This window comes from Cricetulus griseus, chromosome 2 (assembly GCF_003668045.3).
Source record: "Cricetulus griseus strain 17A/GY chromosome 2, alternate assembly CriGri-PICRH-1.0, whole genome shotgun sequence".
NCBI lineage: Eukaryota > Metazoa > Chordata > Mammalia > Rodentia > Cricetidae > Cricetulus > Cricetulus griseus.
The window spans coordinates 453,784,738-453,811,663 of NC_048595.1; the positions used below are offsets into that span (position 1 = coordinate 453,784,738).

Here is a 26,926-nt window from a genome sequence, read left to right on the forward strand (position 1 = left end):
TTTGGTTTTAAGTGGATGTTTCCTCCTGGGTGCTGCTAAGCGATGCCTTCTGAAAGCATGCCTTTTACATCGTCACTTGCATTTTAAAAGACCCCCCCCACTTGAAGTTTTATAGTTAGTCAGATGTGATTTTGTTCATTGGGACAAATTATTTTATCTTTTACTCATGGAAGTAATTAGATAGATTGCATTTAAAATGATGGTTTTAAGTTTTATTCCTTGAAATGTGATGTCAAGTAAGTATTTAAGTGTTCAAAGAACACCTGCTAAGTGGTTTTGTTAGTCTGTATTTTATAGTCCTTTATTATATTTTAAATCAAGCTGTCTTAAGTAGCCATATGGTTCTAGTTTATTATCAGATTATTGTATAATTAATTTAGTTTGTACCTAGTATATTTTAGTTACGTGGTTGGTCTGCTCAAATTAAAGTGACTGGTTGGGGCTCACAGCATTAGGCAACTTCCCATTAATTACCATGACCAGTGGAGTGAAGAAATGGAGGGAAAATTCTACCTGCATATGTGGAATTATAATGAAGTATCCCAATCCTTCATGACACGAAGTCAGAGTGAGCAAAAGTACCACACATGCAGTCAGCGGAGACCGAAGTGATTTCTGTGCTTAGGGTGCTTAGAAGTTTCTAACTGCAGAGGACCTAAGAAAACCTTTAGGGAGGTCAGGTGGTGTCAGAGTTGCTGGTACTGATTTTGGTCCGTCTGTCGGTTCTCTAAATTATTAGCACTTCTATTTCTGCCATACTGAATTTTGTTTTTCACACTGGTTGTAGAGAGAGGAACTTCAAGTACTTTAACTATGTGGACAATGAGTGATTTTAAGCGCTCTTTGGGGGAGGGTAAGGGATTACTGACCATTATATGGCAGATCTACTTAGGAAGACATCATGGTTTTCATATTTGTAGAAGGTTCGTAGCACATGCAGAGCCAACTGAGTGTCTTATGGTGTGTGCCCTTCTCCTTGTCGGCTGTGACACTGTGTATGTGTTCCCTGGGAGAAGTGTCTCCTTAGTGTTGTGTCTTCCCCAAACACTTCTCTAGAGTACACAGGAAAGAGTCTTTTCTAGGACCAGTGCTGTTTCCAATAGTGTTTTTGAGATTGGAAAGTGACTGTGTTAGTAGCTTTTCCTTTTTTAACATTAAATGACAACTCACTAACAGGAAGACAGACAGTGCCAATAAACACTGTTTTCTCCTCTATTCACCTGGAAACTCGTACATGCTAGACTTCATTCATCAACAAAGATCCACAAAGTGAATATGAACTATAATATGTTTAACAGCAGAACAGCTTTTGTCTTACAGCTTTGTTTTACCGGGTTAACTGTTCCGATTTTTATTTGTGAAAATCATTCTGTTTATGTACTGTATGCTCTTCAGAGAAATGAAGTCTCCCTCCAGTAGATGAAAATTACAATCTGACTGAAAATCATTTCTTATGCAGTCACCCATAAATATAATGTCTTCTGCTGTCATTTCTGGAAATGACTACAGATGTGATTCTGAATTGACAAGAAAATAGAATATCTTAATGTTGTAGGTGAAACAGATGGTAGTTTTGTTTTAGACAAAACTCTTTAGAGGAAAAGAACTTGATTGGTGACAAGATTCCTGGGATCAGCTAAATTAAAACAGAGTTTCTATTTGTTTTCTTTTTATTTGATTTAGTGTCAAAAGATTTACAGTGCTTAAAAGGAATATTTATCCTTTTCTGTTGTGTCTGAATATAATGTAAGAATCTTTATTTTTATTCATGAAATTTTCAAGGTCCCATTTTGGTTCCACTCTCCCCACACTTATCGTTTTGGAAATGATTTCTGTGGTGTGTAGAAACCCTGAAGTTTGAGCTGCAGTGCCGAGGTGAGGCTTATTACACTGTTTCTGAGCTGCATTTGCTGCTACAGACTGTGGTGATATGTCCCACACTCTGTATTAGTATCACTGCACTTTGGCAGATCTGACTGGTCAGAGAGGGGTGGGAAGGGGCCTCAGGAATCTGAGGCTGTAGTTGGTGCCTCTGTGGTGAGGACATGGCCCCTGTGTGCTTTGACATTGCATGGAGACACAGGTGGCAAGGCTGTCTCATCAAGTTTGAACCTTAGATCTGCTCTTTGGTGATGCCACGTCCTCGAGTGGGATTCGAAATCTAAGTCAGGGGTGGCTTTCAGGGGGCATGGGGTGCTGTGGAGCAGAAACAACTTAATTCAGGTGAAACCTGTACCTCCTGGTGGCCTGTTCTAGAGGCTCAGCTGTTAGTACTGGTATTACTGTGAGACTGAAAAGCAGTGCCCCAGCTGGGTCAAAAACATTTAAGCTGACAAAAATACACCTAACGCTTGTATTTGTTGACTGCTAAGTATGGCCCAGTAGACGTATGAAACACGTGATTCCTGATGTCTTGAGTGTTTGCTTAGGATCCATCTAAACAAAGAGCTGGTGTTTGGTGAACCATCTGAAGCTCTCAAACTTGAGAGGATGAAGCCGTTGGCAGTATGTGCTCAGTAGAGGACAGCAGCCTTGAGGCTCTGTTCTTTCGTGAAGGGCAGTGTTGCACTGGCTTCGGTCCCCGTGTGCCATGACCCTTCACTGTCCTTTTGAATCTTGTCTTTGGACTTGATGCTCTACTGAATAATAAATCATATTTTTTTTTTTTGTCCACCAAGTCTAAGATAGTTCTTTTTCCTAAATACATAGGGAACCTATTAAGTTGGTCTATTGAATACGACAGAATACAATTTTCATTGCTGGTAATTCTGTACCTAGATGTTAAACTTTTTTTTTCTCTTAATAGTTTAGGACATATTTATACTTAACTAGAATCTTTCAGAAACCAGTATTTTTTGGTTTTCTCCTTGTCAAGCATAAGCTTCAATATCAATTGAAAATAATAAATGTGATTGTTTGGCTTTTAGAAGGTTATTCATGAGAACTGTTAAATGTTGAAATGTTTGGAGTCCTTGTTGCTGTGACATACCTTGTGCATCTGTACATGTCTTCAGTGACTGGGTATTCAAAGATTAAAGCATAAGTAGAATTGTACAGTGTTGGCATATCTGCCTTGGCCAATGTAAGGAACTGTGGGTCATTTGCATTTGAGAAAGTGTGGCTTTGGGTGTTGTTTGTTTCTCCTCCTGCTAATGGGAACTGGTTCTGGGACAGTACCAGGCTCATGGGGCCTGGTAGCTAGTGGATCCAGAAATGGAAGGAAGTGCTCCATAGCTGTGTAGGAAGGGGGCAGACAACTCAGCACACTCGAGGTCAGACTCTGGCCATAGTCTGAGGACCCTGAGCTGTTTTTCTTGCTCTTCGCCCACACGCACCCCTCTCCCAGGACTCCAGGTTGTGCTTTCCATGTGTTTAGTAGTGTCATTCGCCTTTGTGGTGTGGAACTGGGACTTAGCCTCCATGAGCAATAGTAATAGTGTAGTCTGGGGATTAGTTATCTGTAGCAAATGACCAATTGTCTTAGTCTCTCCTGCCCCTCCCCCTTCTCCCCCTCTTCCATGACCCTGAAGAACCCAGTTCTCTGCTTCTTCATCTACTAGAGGCTGCCTGTCACCCTTGGCTCGTGGTTCCTTCCTCAAGTATCCAACCCCTTGCTTTGGCTATCATGTGGCCCTTTCTCTTCTGAATATTCCTTTTAGAAGAGCCCAAGTTTAATGTATTGTTACATCGTAAATAGGCAGCCACGCCTATCTGTGGAGTCATTTGTACTACATGAGGTAATATTCATAGGTTTCTAGAGATTAGCATGTAGACATTTTGGGGATCCATTTTAGGGTTTATACTACTGTGATTAAACAGTATGACCAAAAGCAACTTGGGAAGGAAAGGGTTTAATCCTTCTTACAACTCATAGTCCATCATCCAGGGACAGCAGGATAGGAACTCGGGACAGGAACCTGGAGGCAGGAGCCGATGCAGAGGCCATGGAGTATGCTGCTCACTGCCTTGCTCCTCGTGACTTTCTCAGATGTTCTTTCAGCACTCAGGAAACCAGCTCATGGGTGGCACTGCCCGCAATGAGCTGTTCCTTTCCATGTCAATTACCAATCAACAGAATGCGCTGTAGACTTGCTCACAGGTGAATCTGGTTAGGGCATTTTCTCAACTTTGAGGTTCCCTTCCCGAAAATGACTCTAGTTTCTGTCAAGTAGGTGCAAAACTAGCTACACAGGACCATTATGTTAGCTGTCTTGCCTGAAATCCCCATTTCTATTTTTGCACCAAAAAGCTATATTGTAAGTTATGGATTAATTGAAGACCTCAGGGTCAGTCTGTATGGGCATTCCTCAGGCACACCCCGATGCCAGAGTTTACATTTATGAAGTCTAAACCTGGGCTGGTTACCTGAGTCTTGAAACCCCTTCTAGCCTTAATGTTCAAATTTGGCTAGTGGCAGCTCAGTGCAGGAAGTACCCTAAGGACACACCAGGCACTGTAGCAGAGCCTTGCACGCCAGGTGTCATTGCAGGCCCTTGGCTCTTACCACTCTGTCTTTGCCAAGGAATCCAAGAGTGCCCTACTATTGATCTCTATTTCTGTTAGCTCCTTGTAATTGACTTTCAGAAGTAGGAAGGCCTAGATTAAAAGACAGATACTAGTTTAAAATTATTTTTCTGAATTTCATAATTTACCTATAGATATTAGTTGTAAGAAAGTTATAAAATATTTTAAGGATGGATTGTAATGTCACCCTCTGTGAATAACTGTCACTAACACACACTTTGCCAAGGGTCGCAGAGTTTATTCCTGTGTTTGTATTTCTCTTATTTAAGTTTTCACCCATCTCCCTGACCTATCCAAATTGTCGGCTTGCTCTTTTTCAGTTGAGTTAGGGGTTGAGCCCTCAAATCCCCTGATCACCTCTTCACAATGAGAAGTAGATATAAAAAATGAAAAATTGACCTTGTTGAGATAGGTGGCATATCTCATCGGGTAGAGTGCTTGCCTAGCGCACACAAAACTCTGGATTTAATCCTGAACATCACACCTTTTCAGGCTTGGTAGTAGTGCATAGCTTTATAACCAACATTGTGTCCAGGGAGGCTTGGGGATCAGGTGATCAGTTAGCAACTTGTTTGAGGCCAGCCTGGGGCAAATGAAAATGTCTCAGAATAGCAAAAGGAAAACTGGCCAAGCCTTTCATTTAGTCACCACTGTGGGTATAATAAAGCTCTGAGTGTCCCCGAAGACTCGAAGACAAGCCTCATTGTGTAGTGGCCCACCCTGCTACATAGATTCTAGTGTCACTCTGCCCTGAGAAAAACATCCTTTTCTCTTATTATGTGTCCTTGTGTTTGCTTGGAATGGATACCCTCTTTCGGCCCTGTCCCCAAACACTTGGTTGTTTTTGTCATTTTTTCAATGATTTAAAAGATATATATTTTGATGTTTTGTGCCCACCAACACAAAAATGAGACACGGTTCACTTGAAACCTGGCATCTCGAAGGATTGGTTACCAATTTGTTTTCCTTTAAGATTTTATATAGTTTTTTTTAAACCTCATTCCTTGTTTGTAGTCCAGAATATTCTTTTGTACTCAATAGTGTAAAATTTTTCTAATATTTGAATTTCTTCTCAAAAACTTTAAAGTTACCAATACTGTAAACCATAAGTTTGATTTTATTTGTTAATCAAGTCTCTCAGTCTCGACCATTATGCTACTTAAGAAATGTAATACTTTGGGTAGCACTTTAAATAGATCGTCCATATATAATATAACTTTGAGTAGTTTTGATTGTTAATCAAATTTGCTCTTTATAATGCATTTCTTAAAGTAGGGATTACTAGATTAAAAGAGAAATTCAATTCTCAAAATACATTTTCCCGATTTTTCTTATTCTCTACTTATAATTATATCAATTTGCTATAAGAAAGATGAAATTATTTTTAAAAAATGATGGCTATAATACTGCCTCCTGAACATAGCTCTTGCTAGTGTTTTGGGAAATTTCCTCCATGTCCTTTTGCTTTTAGACTTTGTTTTAAACTTCTTGCTCCTGGCATCCCTGAGGGAGGGACCTGAGACTATCTTTTCTTCTTTTAGTCTTCCCGTGTGGTGTCTCCCTCCTCGTAGCTTCCCTGTTGCCTTTTCCTGTGTCCACAGTCCTGTGAGGGTCCTTGTGTGGTATATTGGCCCAGGTTAAGTCCGTGGTAATCTCCTTGCTCCAAGAGCTTGAGTTTAATTGCATTTACTTTAACTGCGTTTTCCATCCCAACTCATGGCTGTAGATAATTTTACTGTGATTCTAGTGCTTATCATGCCGACGCATGGAGGATTTAGTGTGGTCTGATTCCAGTTACAGCTTTTGTCGAGCAGATCCCCACCTGTGTTTTCCCATATGCCAGCGTCCCTTTATGCTCGGCTTTTCTTTTTAATTTTCCACTTGTTTCCCTGAGATTAATTTTCCTCTGCGTGAGGGATTTAGTATTTCATTTAGTACAAGTTTGGTGGTGACCAGGGAAAAAAATCTCAGTGTCTGTCTAAAACCAGCCTTTAATTTTCTAAAGAATTTTTTCTCAATACTAATGACAAGGTTGGCAGTTTTATTATTGTTCTTAATCGATTTAAATATTAATCCTTCATCTCTAATGTGTCACTGATGGGCTTGATTTTGCTTGTTTGATTTGACCATATCATCTTAATTCCCCGGGTTGATTTGAAGATTGGTGAGGATTTGAGAGAACAGTGTAGCCTGTCATACTTGTCATATCCAACATTGTCTGTTTGGGGCACACAGAGTTTTGTTTGGTTTGAAGTGTGTGGATTTCCTTTCTTGACTTTGACTAGTTCTTTTCAGTGATTTCCTGTGTCCCTCATGTTGAATGGGCTACCATGGCCAAGATGTAGGGGATGGTGGACATGAGTGGTTTCCAGGGTCTGCTTGTGGCAGCCAATGGCAAGGTGGTTTGCTAAGCATCCTAATGCCATGGTGGGAATGTGGCCTTCAGTGTCTCTGATTCCCAAGTCCCAGGCATCCCGAGACTTTAGCTTTTGAAATCTAACATCTCCAAAAGACCACTTTTTAAAAATATCTTTATTTTCCTGGTAATTGTTAGTGTGAGCATTTTATTCTCATAGAAATGAGGTAGAATTTGCCATGTTTCTTAACATGCTAATCCATATTCTGAATGTTTCACTAATTAGGTTACTTGGGGAAGATGGATATATTCTCATTTGACATGAAATTTTCAATGTGCTGTCACCGTTAAGAATCACCCACAATGAACTCCGGTCTTTGCGTTAACCCTGACTTTCTCTGTGACCTTGGATGGGTCTGTCGTTTCTCCCTTTTCACAAAGGACTTGATTACTGAGGAATAAAAATAATCAAAAGGAAGTACACTGATAAAATTATGAAGCCCACACTACTAGGTATTTTTTATAAATGATAAATTCTACAAGTTAAATTTTTCTATATTATTCATTGACTTTATCTACTGAACATTTCCTATACAAGGCACTGTGGTACACATAGCAAGTTACAATTATTTTTCGTAGACTCTTCTTGCATTTGCTAAAATATTTTTAAATTGCACATTCAGAGGACTTGAGAAATATTTTTTTTTATTTTGATCCTTCTTACACAGTCATAAAAATATGTAGTGTTCCTAAAATATTTCCTCAAATACAGTTTTGGCTTATTGTGTGCAGTGAGACCATAAGATAAATCCCTTAGTACATATTGTAAGGGATTGTTTTTGGTTCTACCATTTTTGTTTATAATTTTCTTTACAGGTGTAATATTTTTTAAATGTAACACTTCCTGTTCACCCAAAGTTTCCTGAGGAGAATCTCTGTGAGCATGCTTCGTTTGGGCAGCTTAACAGAAAGTTCTCATGTGCTTGGCAGTGTGGGAATCTCCACAGAAAAGCCCAGCTCTCAAAATGGCCCACAGGTACTTGGCTATGAGCAGTGCCGTTAAGAAGACGACTCAGGGATTGTGGTGCCAATGGTGGTAGGTCTTGGTGACATACCTGACCTGGCAGAATCACCCTGGTGAGAAGGATGAGATGCTGAGCCTTCCAGGGCTCCTCACAGTCCTAGGGACTGTCCCAGACATAAGAGGCCCTCCACACAGTGCTTGCTCGGCCCCGGTTCTGTTTGGGCCATAGAGAGGGTTTAGTGTTGGCTGCAGTTGTCCTTCTTAACATGATGTCAGTTATCTCTGCCCGAGGAGTGAAGGGACCCTGAATATTCTCCTCCTCAGCGCGTTTTCCAAGGACAGACACTTTTCAGCATTCTGGGTCGTCTATTAGTCTCCAGATTGACACAAACTTTCGGGTGGCCTTTCATTATTTTTCTCCTTGCTGGAGTCCATTATTCTCCTGTTTTGTAATTTGATTGACAGGTAACAAATGAGTGCTTTTTCTTCATGAGATGAGCTGTTCTTCTAAAGAATTGAAATAATTGCCCATAACACCAAGCTTCGAAGACCTGGTGTCACAAGGAGAACTGGGGGGTCAGACAAGACTTGGTGACAGTTAGTGTCTAAGGAGCTAATACAAATGTGAACAAAATTGGAGGAAAAAAGTTATTAACAAGTTCCCTGTTCAGTTAGGAACTACATTAAAAGAGAAACAAACCCTCCCCGTTTCCAGAGTACCAATGATATTCTTGTTACTATGGAAATAAGTAGGTAAGGATAATAATGCATTGAAACTTGTCATTCACACCCAAAGTCTTGAGAGAATCCATGCTTACTCTGCTCCTATGCGGTTCATACCACAGCTGCACCAGTGGCCAGCTTTGCCAGGTCACTCATCATTGTGGCTGGCAGGGTTCCTACCAGGGTGAGATTGGTGCTTTACTTTTCTCCTCCAGGAGCGTGAACAGCACCTCCCCATACTCTGAGAGCTGTTCAGGAGGGGAGAAACTTCACGTCAGTACTAGTTTGATTTGTCCATGTTCTCAGGTATGTGCTGTCTTCAGCAGTAGGGTCTTACGAAAAACAGATTGTACAAAATTGCCAGAGAAATAATATTTCTTTTAGAAAAAGAACTCCTGCCGAGAGTTTGGCATTACTGCTTAGGTGTTACTAACCACCATCATTACAATAGGAATTTACGTAACTTGGAGGGTCTACTTAATCATAAGAAAATGTAATCCATGATTATGTTTTCTCTGTTTTCCATTAAATGTAAACCAGGAGTTTGTGTGTATGGCAGACAAATTTGTATTGTCACGTCCTTGAACAGCATGCTGTGAATCTCTAATTATGTTAGAAATTATTTTCTTACCCCTGCATTTTACTCATTAATACTCTACATATTTAGTTTTTAAAAATAGATTCTTGGCACAATAATTACATAATCATTCAATACAGTAGAAACATCATTATGGTCAAATACTAATTATCTACTTAGATGAAACAAAAAAAAAAACAATCTAGTTTGCAGCGTACTGTATAACACGATTTCATACATTACAAACCCAAACATATACTTAAAACTTTAACTAAATGTGAGTTGTTTTTCAGATTTTCTGTGGAGAGGAATCTATGTTCTGGGTGTTAATTCCTGTGTGTCTCCAGCATCTGGATCACCTCCTTCACACCCGCTCTGTCCAAAGTCCTCACCAGCAGATTTCCAAACTCAGTGCACCTGCTGTTACTGGGGGTGCACCAAGCCTGTGCGTTCCTTCATGTTCTACTTTAGAAGCCTCTGAAACTGTGGATTTTAGTTATAAATCGTTCATCTAGGGTGCTCTGGGATGTGTGGCCTCAGCTATTATCCCCCAATGCACTTTTGGAGTCTCGCATAGTCATCTGGCAACACAAAATCCTGGCACAATGATTGTCTGAGCATGCTTGTGATCAAAGGACAGCCAGTCAAAAGCAAATTCTGTGGCGGTGAGGATTGATAGGGTTCGAATTGGCTGTCAAATTTGTCTGCTGAATCTGTTGGATGTCTCTCTCCAGGCTCCACACTGCCCCCTCTCCAGGCTCCATACTGACTTTCCTTGAAAATTGCTTCTGAGGCTAAGGTGGGGCTCTAATGAGTGGTGGGATGTTTAGTGCTTTTTCTAAGTATGTTGTTGCCTGGTGCTTCTTTCGTCTGTTCTTGTCCATGCATATGGAATACCTGCAAATCCATGGAGACAGGCATGCAAGTTAGGTCTCCTTGTCCTGGTGTGGAGACTTAGCCTCCAGGACTGGAGGCTTTCTTAACAATTATATCATCTGCAGTATCCCAGAGTAACATTTAAGACATAAATGCGTCTTGCATTAAGCGATTTATAAGTGAAATGGTTTATAAATTTTGTACTTTAGCATCTTCATTTTATTTTTTCTTTCCTTGTCCTCTGTTAGGTACTTTATTTCTTAACAAATGGCTTGGAATGTGTATGAAAATGAAGATGTACAGAAAACACGTCTGTGATGTCTTTCTGTCGTAGCTGAACAAACAGAAGTTGTCTCGAAAGTGCTGTCGAGGTTATGTGTTGTAACCATCTGTGGTGGTCCCATGTTGCAGTGCCAATCTGTTGTAGCCCGTCTTTGTGGGGCTTCGGTGGGATCCAGCCGACTTGCCTGATCTGTACCTGAGAAGGGGGAGTGTGGATTGAGAAATGGCAGTTCAAGTCGCTAAGAAAAAGACAGAGACATAGTGTTGTGATCTTAAGTTTAAAGATATTTTAAAAAGGCACAAGATAAGACTTGAGAGTGAGAGATACATTAACTATAGTTTATTACAGGTGGGGGAGGAAGAGATGAGAGAGATGCCCAAGAGGGAGAGAGAGTAGAGAGCAGGGAGGAGCTAAGAGGGAGGAAGGCAAGAGAGAGAAGTGAGTAAGAGAAGACAGCGTAAGTGGGCGGGGTCTGTCTTTTAAAGGGGTCCTTTACACCTGTATGCAGACTTAGTTCCCATGGAACCCTGGGCTGACCAGGGTACTGCCTGAGTGGATTGTGCCAGGTAACAGGGCCAGCGAAATGCCTGAACCTTTCACACAGGAGAGTCAGGATGCCCCAAGTTTATTCTGCAGTGTTCTTAAATATCCCAACCTAAAGGTGATCGTGGCAAAAGACTTCTTTATCATGTATAAGGAACAAACAGACTTTCTTCCCTTAATTCTCCAAACATTTGTTAACCACACCTTAGACTCAATTTCCCATTATCCGGTCTTGAGGATCAAGAGTAGCTACACCTCAGACCAAGTCTGTTGTTATTTAGATAAGACACCCACTACCAAGATCAGAAATCCTACAGTAGCCACACCTTAGACCTTTAGGTCTCATGACTTTAACCTTGGAAGACTAAGGACATTTTTGAACTCTCTGGCCTTGAGTCAAAATGACGTGGAGCCCTCTTTATGGGCCCTGGCAGTTATGTGTTAATGGGGAGGTGGCGACTACTCTAGGTGTTGTGTTAATGGAGAGAGGTCATTACTGTCTGTTCTGTTGATGTTTCTGCAGCTGATGTATTTTCTAAGAAAATAAGATATTTTAGATCATAAAAATATTCACTAAGGAACCAGTGATCAACACCGGTCTCTGTCCTTTTTGAAATGCTGGTTTATTTGGAGACACAAAGATGTAAGTCAGGTGTGGTGCGAGATCGTAAGTCTTTTGGGTTTCCCGAGGTCGTCACACGGTGGTGTCCATCATTTCTGCTACACCATGAAGCAGCATCCGGAGGAGTTAGAACAGCAAGGGAAGGGAAATGGGAATGCTTGTGTGGAGGGTTATTTCCACGCCAGAGAACAGAGAGAGCCACGGCAAAGAGGAGGAGGAGGAGGAGGGCATTAGATGTGTTTTCTGAATAGTTAGGTCTGAAGCCACCCTGTAAAATTAAACATGGTGTGCCCAGTGAGCTCGTGAGGCATATCAGAGTCCACCAAGACAGCAGCAACTCGTGTTTTGTTCATGGTAATAATTATGTGTTGTTGCAGATATCAACGGAAGTTACTCTTGTAGTTTTAATTTTCCTTTGTTTGACTTCGTCCCCACCAAATCTTTTTTTCTCGGTTGTGTTTATCATGAATTTTTGGGTCCTCTTTATAAGTAGATTGACTCTAAGTAAACTTGTTTTCATGCCAGAATCAAGTTTCTTGAGCATAGCAATAAGGACCCTCTCTATAAAATATATGTGTGCGTTATGAGATTTGCATGTATAATCAAACAAGTTACTCTGTTTTGCTGATCTAAAACGAGTGTCAGATTTTTATTGGAAGTTAATTATGCCTAAATTGCAAAGACAAATTATAATTTTTTTAATTTTTATTTTTAGTCAACACAATGAGCCAGGAAACAGAATATTAGAGTACTGATTCTTTTAGATAACTAAATGATTCTTACATGTCATTTTGGGGGTATAGAAAATGCTTAATACGCGTATTAATGTGAAGCATTGGTAGACTATTGTATTCCTCAAAGGCACTTTTCTTGACACAAGGATGCTCCTTTTCATTCTTCCCTCTGTGTTTTCTTTTGTTGTTGTTTGGTTGATTGGGTCTTGTTTTTTGAGACAGGGTTTCTCTGTGTAGCCCTGGCTGTCCTGGACCTCGCTCTGTAGACCAGGCTGGCCCCTAGACTCAGATCCGCCTGCCTCTAAGTGCTGGGACTAAAGGCGTTGGCACCGTGCCAGGCTTCCCTGTGTATTGTCCATGGCTGAGAACTGGAGCCTCAGGAGAGTGTTAGAGAAATGAAGTGTTTTGAGCTCGTCATAGTGGCACTGCTGTCTTTGCAGGTACCTCGTGGTCTACAATCCTTTTGAGCAGGAGCGGGAGTCAGTGGTGTCCATCTTCGCAAACTCAGCTGCAGTGCAGGTGCTGTCGGACTCAGGAAAGCCCGTGGACGTTCAAATCGGGGCAGTCTGGAGTGATCCAAGAACGATTTCACAAGCAGCCTACGAGGTACACGATGGCCATAGACGCTAAAAAAGATAAAGGACAAAGAGAAAAAACATGGTCAGGATCCACAGTGTGTACCTGCATAATAAGCCACCCCGTACCCACCAAGCTGTGCTGTTGATGTGGAAGTGGCTGTTACACCCACCAGAGGGTGTAACTGGCTGGCTGAATGATACTAAAGGAAAAATATTAGTATTTTTATCATGGAACATTTTACTGGTGGGGTGTGTAGATCTTTTTAAGTGTGCATATTTTAACTGGATTCTAAAATAATAAACTAACTTTGAACTTTTTTTATGTAACCCAGTGATAATTATACATATGGAACTGAGATAAATGGTACCATTTTTAATAGTAATATTGGTTAGCTGTTATTTTTCATAGCAACGGTGACTTAATATGTCCTGGGAGACTTTTAACTAAGATTATTAAAACAATCTTTTTTGGAGATTTAATTATGAAATTCAACCAATAGAGACTCTGTGTGTGTGTGTGTGTGTGTGTGTGTGTGTGTGTGTGTGTGTGTGTGTGTGTGGTATTGTGTGTTTCTTTGTGTTGTCTCTGTGTATCTTTGTGTGTGTGTTTGTGTCTATGTGATGTCTCTGTATTGTCTGTGTCTATGTGGGTGTGTGGGGTGGAGGGTATCTCTGTAGTGTCTGCATGTGTGTATATATGTGTATATGGGTGTCTCTGTGTTGTCTGTGGGTGTCTCTGTGTATGTGCATGTCTGTATGTCTGTGTTTCTTAGATGAGTAGTTTTTAAATGAACCCTCTATCACTGGAAACGTTAAGTATTTGGAGTCCCGAGGTGATGTAAAGCCTTATATAAACTAACTTAAGAGGGAGTCACTTCTGCTTTTCAAACACCATCACTGGTGCAGCGCCAGTAGTCACTGTCCTGTAAAGAAAATGGGAAGTAGAGTCCACACTCAGGCCAGGTCTGACAGCCTACTTCGAAAGCTGTGAACAGCTCTCCAAAGACAGGCCAGCTCACACAGCGCCTCCTGCAGGCCTTGCTCTGTGTCTGCTAGTTCCAATACAGCTCGTGATGGGTAGTGCTGACTAAACTGATGGTTATGGCACATTTATGTAACCACACTAACCCTTTTAATGTACTGAATATAACATTACAAAGGGAGTTCTGATAATTAGGAAGAAGACGTCGTTTGCATTAGGTCCTTAGCTTTCTGGAGAGTTTCTGCCTCCAGGTGTCTGTTGAGAACACCCTGGAACATTTGGAGGATGGTCATATGACTTCATAGGTGGGATGAAAACATTCATGACTTAGGCAAGCTTTCCAACCTGAGCTGACTAGATTCCCGGATGAACTGAGGTGTGAGCACTCACCAAGCTTCTAAAGCATTCACATGTAATGGCATGTCATGTTTTCACAACACATATAAACATTTTCCTGCCGATAGGTATTTTTCTCTATAGTAAGCCCGTTTCCTGTCTCCAAAGGTTTCTTTTCTAGCTCACGTGCCACCACTGGGGATGAAAGTGTATAAGATCTTAGAATCACAGAGTGCAAGTTCACACAAGGCTGATTACTTCCTGTACAATGACGGAGTAGCAGAAAATGGGATATTCCAGATGAAGAACATGGTTGATGCAGGGGATGCCATAACCATAGAGAACCCCTTCCTGGCACTCTGGTTTGACCGCTCTGGGCTTATGGAGGTATGTTCTCAACAGTTGTGACAGCCATAGAGTGCTTACTGTGTTTACTACATGTGTGCATGACTATCCAGACGGGGGAGGCCTCCTAACCCAGGGCTGCAGCAGACACTGGGAGGCGGGATTGATTAGCCGCTGCCTACCTTCTGTGGGCATGCTGCTCGCAGTGTGGTGCGCAGGGGTGCCTCTCACAGCCTGGTGTGCAGGGTGCTGCTCACAGTGGTGCCTCTCACAGCGTGGCACGCAGGGGTGCGGCTCACAGTGTGCTGCACTGTGCTGCTGCTCATCCATTAGGTGGGTGTGGTAGTTCAAAGTGTTTATCGAAACTTTGGACAGCAATTTAACAGACTATAATAGCTACTGAATGAAATATAAAGTGAGTTTCCTTTAAACTAATCCCCATTTTTAGCTCACTTTTATTGTGTTTTTAAACTGGCTCATGCATATTGACAGTTAAACAGGTCTTCTATAGAAAGTTTGAGAGGTATAAGTCCAAGCTTCATGCTCCTTGCTGAAGTATATTGCAACGTTTTGTTCCTATTTTAAGGGTTTAAAATCTGAGGCTTACTATAAAATTTTGATGTTCAACCAAATATTTCAAATGTTAGCCACTTATCTTAGATATTTTTAGTTCTACACACTCCATCTTTTTCTTTTCTGAGGCAGGGTGAGACTGTGTAGCCCAGGCTTGCCGGGAACTCATTATTAAGCCCAGGCTAACCTTAAACTTTTATAATCCTTCTGCTTTAGCCTTCCAGTATACACCAGCATTAAAAAAAATTGAATGTGTATTTGTGTTTTTCTTTCACAAGTGTGTGTACCTGGGTGCCTGGTGCCCGAGGTAGTCAGGTAGGCATCTGCTTCCTAAGAATTGGAGTTGCAGATGGTAATGAGCTGCCATTGGGTCCTGGGAACCAAACCCAGGTCCTTTGCAATAGCAGCCACTGCTTGTACCACTGAGCCACCTCCCTAGCCCTGTTGAACATTTAACCTATCCTGGTAGGTTTTGTTGTCTTTTATTTTGAGAATATTTACAGTCCCCGATTTCAGTTTTGTTTTACTGCCTTTTGTATTTTGGTTTTCATTCTTAGCTCAATCTGATGGGATTTTGATAACAAATTGCTGTTTTTATTTTTATTTTGTTTTGTAACCCTAGAAAGTGAGAACGAAAGAAGACGGTAAACTTCACGAAATAAAGGTGCAGTTTCTATGGTATGGAACCACAAATAAGAGAGACAAAAGTGGTGCCTATCTCTTCTTGCCTGATGGGCAGGGCCAGGTGAGTGTTGCTACAAAGACAGGTGGTACCCATGTTTATAGCACCAGTGCTTGCTGCTGGATGGTGGCACACGCCTTTAATCCAACACTCGGGAGGCAGAGACAAGCAGATCTCTGTGAGTTCAAGGTCAGGCTGGTCTGTAGTCAAGTTCCAGGGCAGCCAGGGATACACAGAGAAACCCTGTCTCAAATAAATAAATAAATGAAGGAAGGAGGGAAGGAAGGAAAGAGGGAGGGAAGGAAGGAAGGAGGGATGGAAGGAAGGAAGAGTGCTAAGGACAGAGATTAGCGTGTCACATGTCCCACTAATTTATCCCTGGGGATTGATCAACTCTTGGCTATTCATCCTTGTTAAAGTTGGCGGTATGTACTTGAATGTTAGATGTGTCAGGGCCGGGATTCAGCTAGGAAGACAGACACACAGAATGAGTTTCACCCTCCGTACTCTAGACCTGGCTGGCAGGAGGGTGGTTTGAGGTTCTGCATAGCTGTGCTACAATGTGCATGAAGAGACACCAAGTGCCTGGCCCCGTGGGGACAGTACTGTTCACTGGATCACTTCTCTCTATCCTTTTGGGATTTAATAAGCAGTTTTTCCCATACTCTTGGGTATAAAAGCAACACACAGAGCCTTTCACCTTCGAAAAGGTAGCTGATGTGAGGAAAACATTGGTGGCATTTTTGGTAGTCCGAAGCCCCATGCCAATCGCTGCCGGTGCCCCACTGCCTTGACATAGTATGTTCTTGGCCAGCACAATCCTGACACTGGCTCTTGTGTTTCAGAATCTAACATTGCATGTTCACTTTACGCCACTTCCTCACCAGCGAGGCCCTGTAGCTTCTCTGCGTGCAGTTCTGGTTATTTCCTGAGAAGTTGGCCAGAGACATTCTGGGTCAGTCTCTGAAGCAAGGCTCTGAAGGCTTTTTTTTTTTTTTTTTATGCTCTTGCCTCTAGAAAGACTGTACAAAAGTTCCTTTCCAGCCAAGCTTTTTGTCTCTTTCCCAAGCTCTGAGAATTAGCCCTATCAAAAGTGTTCCTGAACACTCCTTTTCCCATTGCCTCTGCCTTCATGTTTTCCCCACCTCAAGAGGAATGACTCTTCTTAATGTTTTATTGCCTAATGGCTAATCTTATGGGAAAGTTATTTTCCCTTCTAAGGTTTGGAGAAGCTCCCCACGAAAATGATTATATTTTTAGGGATTATATAGGCCATCCCAAGCTAGTTTGTTTGTTTATGTTCAAGCAGTGAAAAATTGTAGGTAACTTACACCTTCTAGGACCTACTGCAGAATAGACAGAGAATCTTACTTCCAAGCTTTCTGGATGTGCCTCACTTCATTATCTTTTCCCTGGATAGTTATTGGTTCAGAGTCTTTGTTTTGATTTAATTCTTTTATTATTACTGTTTAGATTGATACTGGGTCTCAGTGTGTGTGTAGCCCACCCTGGCTTTAAGTTCACAATAGGCTTGCTTCAGCCTCCCATGATGAATATGGAGTATTACATATCAACAGTCATAATTACATTATTTTATTTTTGAGTTCCTGTGCTATGAGATGAGAATATTATAAAGGCTAAAGTAAAAGTGTTAGAGTATCAGGGAAAGAGGTAGCTGACTGTGTCAGAAGAGAGTAGGTGCCCAGAAACCTCCGCCCCAGTTCCCATCCCTCCTCATTTCCTAGCTGTATGGTAATTATGTAAAAGAACTTTGTAAATGGTACCTGTTTTATTGGCTTTAGTATGTTTTCCTGTGGACAAAGAAGTAGGCTTGCATAAAGTCACACATTTCTGGGAGTCTCTTACTGCTCAAGAGGCTCCATCGAAAGCCTCACCTCCTGCTCCCATTGAGCTAAGGTAAATAATACTTAAATAGATTCTGTAAATGTATTTTCAAGTCACACACATTGTGTGCCTTATTCCCTAATTGTCTTGATTCTAAATAATGAAAACTAAACCAACGGTTTCCAACTTCATGTATTTGCTTTCTATTCAGCCAGCTCCTTCCTGCCAGAGGGTGGAGTGTTTCCTAGCTCAGTCAGTCTCACTGTCATTAAACTGCTGGTGAGTCTTGGGTCCCATTTGCTTAGTCCCACCGCTTGCCCATCTTATTGCCCATCAGGTCATAAACACTGGCCTGGGAAACGTTAGTACTTAGAATGATCTCACTTCCAATAAACAGCTATATGGACAATGGAAAACGATAATTAGAACTTTTTTTTTAGATGAGAATGTTTGGAAATTATCTAAGGCCAATCAAATTGTAAGCATTTGCAAATCCAGGCCTTATAATTTTTTGTAAGGAAAAAGTCTTACCTTTTGTTCATTGTGTATGGCTTGTGTGTTCTGGTAAGTTGTAAGATTTTCATGTCATTGTTAATATTGAATTGTAAAGATCGGTCATTTCATGCACTATTCTGAGTACTTTGGGAAGGCTCAGAAACCCCAGAGTTTTTTCCTAAAAATGTCTCTCCTCTGCAGCCATATGTCTCCTTACGCCCGCCCTTTGTCCGAGTGGCTCGTGGGAGGGTCTATTCTGAAGTGACTTGCTTCTTTGAACACGTGTCGCATAAAGTCCGACTCTACAACGTGCCAGGTAAGAGAGCAGCGCAGCTGCCTGACACGCAGACGTGGTGGTGGATTCTTACTTTTCTTCCATCTTTTCACTGGGTTAGAAGTTGTTTTAGAAACAATTTAAACTTTTTTAAAGTTGACTTTGTGGCTACAGTATGACTTCCAATTTATCTTCAGACAATAGAAATGATGAGGTATTCATCCTTCTGTATCAACCCTTTCCTCATTAGCAGTTGTCTTAGTTATGAGATTATCAGCCCACACTTTATTTCTAAGCCCTGAAAGCAATTCAGTATTTAGGTGTGGTTTAATAAAATAGAATAATAGCATAGTTACTAACTAGACCACTGACACACACCCCTGCCTCATTAATGTAGAAGGCAGTTAGTTCTTTTGGTTCACATTTCTGTCTGGTACATTTCTTGAGCTAATTTCATGCAGTATCTTTGCTAATGAGAAAGATAGGGAGTGAGCTTTAATCATTCTACGGACTGCTACGCCCTAAGCCATTGACTTGTCCTTTCTTGGAATATGGCTTGTTTTATTCTCCCAGAGCCCTTAACTTGGAAAGTTATATTGGTTTTTTCCAAATTCAGTGCTTTTAGAATGAAGTGCTTTTCCAATCACAAATCTAATTCCTCCTTCCAGGTTACTTACCAGATCAGCAGCTATCTTAGAGAAAGTCCTTATAGATATGGCACTTGAAGACTTACTGTTACCTAAGCTGAAAAAAGTTAGGGAAGGTAAAATATTCCTCCCTTGACTTTTCATACAGATAAAAAATAAGGGATTTCACCAACTAATGGTAAACTACTTGAACAAGCATGGATTATCTTTAGCTTATAGGGGAAAGAAATCATAGTCACAGAATTTCTTCAGTACCCAATGCTCAATTTCTTAATTTCACAATCTGAACTTAATTTTGCTTTTATTTCATTATGCAACTTCATACTCACTCCTTTTGCCTTTTCTCATATTAGACATGGTCATTCTTTTTTCTTCAAGAACCTCTTGAGAATAATACAGTGTGTTTTCTAAATAATCTGTGGTTCCTGGGTTGAACCAGGACAACCTCCAGAGCTATGAAAACTAACAGCAGACATGAACTTTGTGTCTCAGTGTGACTTCTGTGTTATGTAGAATGGCTTTTCTACCATCAGGGAAGCCTGCAGTTATAATAAAATCGTCCATTTTTGAATTTCCCAAAGACTCCAGTAAGTTAGAATCTTGAAGGCAGCATGTTCTTTTTGGCCATTTTTAGCAATTCACTCCCGAACGCTCTGACATCACATTTTCAACTATTGGCAGCTGTTTCATATTGTAAGTAGAAAATAACATCATACAGAGAAATATTCAGTTGGTTTTAGTTTTACTTACAGGCCTATAATCCAAGTTACCTGAGGGACCGTGTCAAGGGGATTGCAGGTGTGAACAGAGGCCAGGGCAGATTAGTGAGACCTTGTCTGAAAGTAAGAGAAGAAGGCTAGGGATGTGGCCCGGAGGTGGATTGGTCCCTGGGTGTGTAAGATCCTGGCTTCAGTCCTCAGCGTTGCCTTCTCTAAGGAAATATACTTCATTAGCATGTATTAATTATATAAAGTAAAGGGTTTAATTACGACATCTCCATACTTGATATGCTGTCCTTTAGTCCTGTCCATGCCTCCTGTCCCTCCTGTCCCTCCTGTCCCCTCCTGTCCCCACAGGAAGGCCTCCCCCTTGAGTGCAGCCTGCATCCGATTACCTTGGTTTTCCTTAGAAGATGCGTCACAACGATTACATCACGTCTGAAGTCCTAACCTTACTCAAATATAACCCCTTAGTTACTTTCGCTTCCCTTTCTCCTGCCTGTCTCTGTCATGGCATCTCCTGAGCTGTCCTTGGGTTCTCCAGGGCCCCTGAAGTCCTGTGTCAGGATGGCCTGTGAAGTAGATCCCTCTCTTCAGCTGCTGGTGATTGCAGCCTTGCTTGCTGTCGTAGGCCAGCAGCTGGTTTGGAAGTTAATCGACTCTGACCTGCCTGCTTCCTTCTGCCAAGAAACTCTGCTCATCAGAACTAAGTGGCTGTCATCTTTCCTCTGTCTTTCCTCTCTTCCCACTCCTGGATGCAACCCTGTCCAGCCTGACTGGCAGCTTTGCAGCCCAAGCCAGGGCCTCAGAGGTCCCCCTGGGTTCTGGCTTGCAGAGTGGCAGCCCTTGTTGACTGTTTCCCCCAGCAGCTGCTGGCTCTCTGTGGGGGACAGGGGGGGTCCACGTCTGTTTGTGGCTTGTCTTCTCTCTCTTTCCTGCTTTATTTTGTCCTTTTATTTCCTAGTGTTTCGTTCCTGGACTGTTCTTCCTCACACCCTTGTTCTGGTTCAGGTGAATAGGTTTTAGAGGTGCTGCCAACAGGAGGGGCCTCCCATCACCAAGCTGAGCCGCCATTGGAGTCTGGATTTTGATCTAGGCTCACCTCTCCTCAGCATTCATAATCTGTTCACTGTAGTTGCTGGAGAAATATCTCCAAATCTAAGAGTAAACCTTGCCAGTTCTTGAAGTCTCCAGAAGCCTGGCCTCTAGGGAATGGAGATATTTTAAAAATAAGCTTTAGTTAGTTAAGAAATGGAAAGCCCCCTGAATGGGGCACAAACAGAATTGACATAGTTTTTTAAAAATACAGACTGTCTATTGTTAGACCCCCGGAAAACTCAGGTATCCGGGGTCCCAGGCCATGACCTCGGTCACCCCAATCACCAGGCAGACTCGAGAGCTTGCTGCAAACTGCATGAGGCTTTATTGTAATTTAACGAGGTAACCCCATGTTAGCTCGGGTCTTTCACCATCCCGCCATGGTGGATGGCTACAAAAGACGGCTCCTAAGGCCTCCCGAGAGATCTTATAGGACAGCGTAAGGGGAGTGTCTAGGGGTATGCACAGGCTCATGATTGGTGTGCCTCTAGGCTTGGAGGGCTTGCCCTGTGTTGATTGGTCAACTGGTTGTTATGGCCCATAGGCCCTCCCAGGGTGGTTGCTATGCTTTGTACGTCATTGCTGTGCGCTTTTCCGTAAAGCACACCCAGAGTCGTAAAGCATAGCGCCACCAGCTAACTTCTGATTGGTTCCTTGTCACGAGACAGGCATCTGACCTCTAAGTGACCAAGGCAAGGTTATGGCAAGCACGTGTTCGGCTGTTATGGCTACCGAAAGGGGAGCTGGTCCCTTCACTATTGCTGCTGGATTTCTCAATGGGTAGAATAAACCGGGAATGACACATTTATGTGCCAATGTTAGGTCCTTGTAGCTTAAAAGCAGGAGGTTTAGAGATGTGTTGGAAATGACAGGTGAGGAGGTGCCCTGTGACATTAATTCATTAACTCCAGTGTTTTTTAGATGAGTTTTGTTCTAGTTGTCTGGATTAAACCTGAAGTCAGCATACACAAATGGGAAGTGACACCTAAATCTTGGGTCCCCTCTAGCCCTGAGCATTTCTGTTTATTTGTTATAACAAGGGAGCAGTTGGGCAGGAGATGAGACACCTGGATCATCTAAAGGCTTTCCTCCAAACCCTGTCCCCTCCCACATCTGAATTCCACCTCCTTTCCAGAAGGGTGCCTCTTAGAAGAGATTAGCCACACCCAGGAGAGACTGCAGACTGCAGACTGACTCTGGCTTTCTTCTCCCTGTCTCTGTGACCCACCCCATGTGACTTCCTCTTCCACTTCCTGAGGCGTCATCACCTGGCTATGGGCTCATCCAGCCTGTCATGAAGTCACTCACTCCCAAGGCTTGTGGTAGAAAGGGGTCTTCAAGTGGATGACATCTGGGCATTTAACCTGTAGTGAAGTTCCCAGGTGTTGGAGTCTCCTCCGTTTGGCTTCTGAGGGAACAGTTCTGTTCTGAGGGAACAGTTTAGGTGACCAGCCAAAATGTGGAGCCAACAGGCCAGTTCTTATACAAAAAGAAACCTACAGGCAATGTCTGTTTTTGTAGGCTGATTACTAGCTAAGAGTTCTTGAAATAACAAAAATATTTCCTTAGCTGTTTCTGTGTATATGTTAATTCTGCCCTCTCCAGGGGCCCAGTGTTTACTGGATGAGTATTAATGAATGGAGCTTGATTGTTACTGGTATCAAATTTCTTCTTAATTTTATTTTTTAACATGTATTTTTTATAAAATTTTGTATGTGTGCACTCTTGCGTGTGCACACACATGTGCATGCATGCTGGTGCTTGCAGAGGCCAGAAGAGGGTGTCAGATCCCCTGGACCTGGTGTTACAGGATGGGAACAAGATTTGGTTCTTCTGCAAGAACAATACATTCTCTTAACTGTTGAACCATCTCTCCAGCCCCTTTACTAAAGATTTCAAGTAATGGTTTTCCTTATGGCATTTTCATACAAGTACCAAATTTATGATATGGGAAGTAATGGAAGTATTAATATTGTCTGCTCTGCTCACATACATGCCATTGTATTAGGTTGTTACCTGATAATTTTACAACATTATTATTTTTTGAGCAACATTGAAAAATAGAAATCGAGTTAGTATTACAGATCATCTCTTAATTGCCAGTCTATGTTAAGCATTCAATGAAATAATCGTTCTAAAATCTGCTGACCCAATCAAAGAACCTCCCAGTCCTCAGTGTCTGCTCTATTTGCATTTTGGTGCTTTTTCCCCTGAAGTAACTTTTGTCAAAAACATAAATCAAACAACACTTCCCAAATTTCACAGACCAACTGGTCATGATTGATTGTGAAACCAACTGTGTTGAGAGGCCGTGGTGCAGCCACCTGCTCTGGGTATTGAACTGTGTTTTCTCTATTTGCATTCTCCACAGATCTGGAAAATAATTAGCTCAGCTGAAAGACTGTCTCTTCCTGTCACTTAGCTCTTCACAGACACCATGTTTGAGGGCTGGAGAAATGGCTCAGCAATTAAGAGCGCTGGCTGTTCTTGCAGTGGTCCCCATCGAGTGACCGACACCCACATGGTGGCCCAGAGCCACCCTTCACTGCAGTCTCAGGCACGGCATGCATGCTGTACACACACACACACACACACACACACACACACACACACACACACACACACTCTCTCTCTCTCTCTCTCTCTCTCTCTCTCTCTCTCTCTCTCTCTCTCTCTCGAATGCACAGGCACACACTTGCACATGAATGCACACACACAAAACCTAAATAAATTTGAAGAAAACAAATATCATGTTTGTTGTTTCACTGTCTATCATGTGTCACAGTCAGAGAGGTTCTGGTAGGGAATAGCAAAGGCAGTTTCTTTTTTCTCTATTCTCTTTCTTTCTTTCTTTCTTTCTTTCTTTCTTTCTTTCTTTCTTTTCTTTTTGGTTTTTTGAGACAGGGTTTCTCTGTGGCTTTGGAGGCTGTCCTGGAACTAGCTCTTGCAAACCAGGCTGGTCTCAAACTCACAAAGATCCGCCTGCCTCTGCCTCCTGAGTGCTGGAATTAAAGACGTTTTTGCGTCACCAATGCCCAACTCAAAGGCAATCTTATGTTCACGAACTTTAAAAAAATTGGGATGAGAGCAACTTCAGCAATGTCCGAGGAAATCCTTTGCTGTTTTGTCAGGTTAGGTAAGAAAACCGTTTTATAGCCCAAATAATTTAATGTAATGCCTTTTTGGAACCATTTGGAACCATATTCCAAATGATTATCCAGTATGTAGGAAAATGACATTTTTTCTGGCGATAAAATTTAGTGGAGGTTAGAATTAATTTTTCTTTTTGTTAAGTTGATGTTTGAAGCTTCCTCATGTGGTCCTTCAGTGGAAGACTGAATATGATATGAGCGTATATTGTGTTTGATGTGTTTGATTTTGAATATTTACAGAAGGACTAGCATAACAATAAGAAGTGGCCTGGCCAACTACAGCTTCATGTTTACTTCACACCTGTAATTATTATTATTAGACCTTTTTTATGCTCCAGTTTTCTGACATCAACTGCTACTTGGAAGGATTAGGTTGCTATGGGTTACCAGCATGTCATGCATGTTTTCACTGGCTTAGGTCCCAAATCTGTTAAATACCTTCCAACTACCTCCCCACTGCCTCAAGGCTGTGTTTTCTGGGCAGGTGGTTGTGAATGAGTAAGTGTGCATGAGCCATGTTTCGGCCTTAGGAGAAATACCTCAAATGCAGTATTTTTATCCATTTTCACCAACATGTTACAACAGTACTGTGTATGTGCAATGGATCTTGCTAAAAGAAAGCAAGTAGCCTGAGGCAAAAATGTAACGAGCCACTGTCAGAAGCGCAAGAGGAAAGACCCCCGTGGCTCAGAGAGGGACATAATATCCTGGAAAGATGTAGCCAGCAGCCGGAGCTCCCTGTTCTCTCGGAGCAATTTTCAATGTGTTACATAAAAATCTCAGTGGCTCTTATTACATGACGCTTGACTTTTAGAGACTCAAGATGACCTTCGCCTGGCTAAACATGTAAGGTGTTCACATTGAGAGCCAGGGACCCTAGTCTGTGTCGCAAATCCTCTCTGTCACCTCTGAAAGCGACATAACCTTTTGGATTTGTCCCTTAAGTTCTTAGGGACTCTGTTTCTTAATCTAGAACACTGAGACAATGAGGATAACATCAGAATCTTCATAAAGCTCAGAGCGCGTGACATCTCCTGTGCTGCGCTGCCTACTTCCAGAGCCGGCTGCTAAGGATGCCGGAGTCAGGGGGCCTCCAGCCCTGGGTCCATCCCCTGGTAACCAAAGTCCCAGGGCTTCCCTGAAGTTTTTTTTTATCTCTATAAAAGAGTCATGAGAATGTTCAAATGGCTTGCAATCAATCTCCCGTTTTCCCCCAGAGCTATATTCCATATTTAGTGTAAGGGTACGAACCATTAAGTTACGGCTAGGCAGACCTAGGTAATTAAAACATTTTTGGACATCATAATGTACAATTGCGTGCTAAGGACTTTTTCCCCTGTTAATTGGAACTTTTAAAAATTGAAATAAGTCACTATGTGTGCAACCTGATTATTCCCTATAGGCATGTAAGAGAAGTTATTTAAGGGCCCACAAGTGCATTCTGGTTGCAGCAGTTGAGACGCGGGTTATCCTGGGGATGTTTGACGGCAGCTGCTGCAGCTGGAGCACAGCTCCTTAGCAGGGAAATGGCGTCCCTGGCAAGTTCTTGTTGTGCTGACCTCTGACACGGGGGTGGGGGGCTGGGGAGGGAAGGGTCTCAGGATGCAAAGCACAGGGGAAGCAAGCATCTTCAAAGTGTTTGAAGGTCCCCAGCTGGACCCTTGCAATGGTGACAGAGGCAGACTCCACCTCACAGGGCTTTTTAGGGAATTGCTCAGTTACAGTACAGGAAGCCTGCTGATTTGTCAAGTGTTGTGTCCATTTAAGAGACAGAGTGAGCTCGACAAATTATACAATTTATAAGAGAAAGGATGGTCTTTGGGAGCTAAGCAAGGTGGAGGGCTTGGTGCAGGGGTGAGTTTTGAGGTGCTAGATGTTACAAAATATCACTTGAATGGGCAGGAGGAAAGGAAAGGCAAACTCAATGGTTCCTATAAGAATTTGAAGGACTCTGTGTCCCATCTGTATTTTTTTTAATTGGTATGGTAATTTTCTTTGTATGTTTAAATAATTGCAGAGGACATTATTTTGGTATTGTAAACAGTGACATTTAAAATAAACATACCCAAGCGTAGTGATTCATTGCCCAGTCATGCATCTTTTAAAGGCCGGATAACTGTTCCCTGGGAGCACGGCTTCACGTCTCCATTTCCTCCTGGCTGTCATGTTTGCATTCTCTGCCCCACCGGATACGTCACATCATTGGGTTTTTGTGAATGAGAGTCCTGTTTGTTGGTCAGCTTTTCATGACCTCTCTGGGACTGCATATAATCATATCTGTTGAGCATATGTGTGTGCGTGCGTGCGTGCGTGCGTGTGTTTAAAGTCCAAAATCTCATCCTAAAGTTCTAAGTGTTATGTTTTTCTTGGTTCAGTTATCAAAATGATGTAAATAATGCTTTCCCATTTTGAGAATTTATTTTATAAATTTTAGTAGAAATATTTCTCTCAGGGAAGTGTACCTTTTGGCTTCATAAGCACCAAATGCAAAAGAATGTTGCTTCCGCAGTTAGAAGCTGGTAATTGAAACAGGGTTATAGAAATGCCATTTAACACTTTGAGCTCCTCTGAGCCAGCCGCAGATTATCTGCCAAACATGATTTTCATCTCCTACTCCGGTCAGTCTGATTGGCTAGCCCTTCAATTTTGTTAAAGACAAACATTTGGAAGCTGTGTTTAACAAAACTATTTGGTAATCATTAAAGTCTAATCAGACACCAATATTTCAAATTATGTTTGCTCAGCACCCTTGTGAGTGGGAATGGGTGCGAGGTATGTGTCTGTTCCCCTTCCCCCCTCCTTTGCCCTCCTCCCCCCTCCTCCCTGCCTGCCTCCCTCCCTCCCTCCCCCTCCTCCCTCTGTAAGTTAGGAGATAATATAAAAGAACGATCAAAAGGAAGATCACGGGCGTGTTTCTCCATGGCAGGGCTGTTTTAAA

General features: G+C 42.1%; 1 protein-coding gene across 1 annotated transcript in view; it reads left to right on the plus strand.

The window, feature by feature from the left end:
- The window catches only part of Man2a1 (mannosidase alpha class 2A member 1), a 151,549-nt gene that overhangs the window by 91,962 nt on the left and 32,661 nt on the right, over window positions 1–26,926 (plus strand). The window contains exons 13-16 of the mRNA XM_027397752.1: window positions 12,703–12,868; window positions 14,327–14,545; window positions 15,699–15,821; window positions 18,300–18,414. Of these exons, the coding sequence (XP_027253553.1) occupies window positions 12,703–12,868; window positions 14,327–14,545; window positions 15,699–15,821; window positions 18,300–18,414 (623 nt within the window). The remainder of the gene's footprint in view (window positions 1–12,702; window positions 12,869–14,326; window positions 14,546–15,698; window positions 15,822–18,299; window positions 18,415–26,926) is intronic.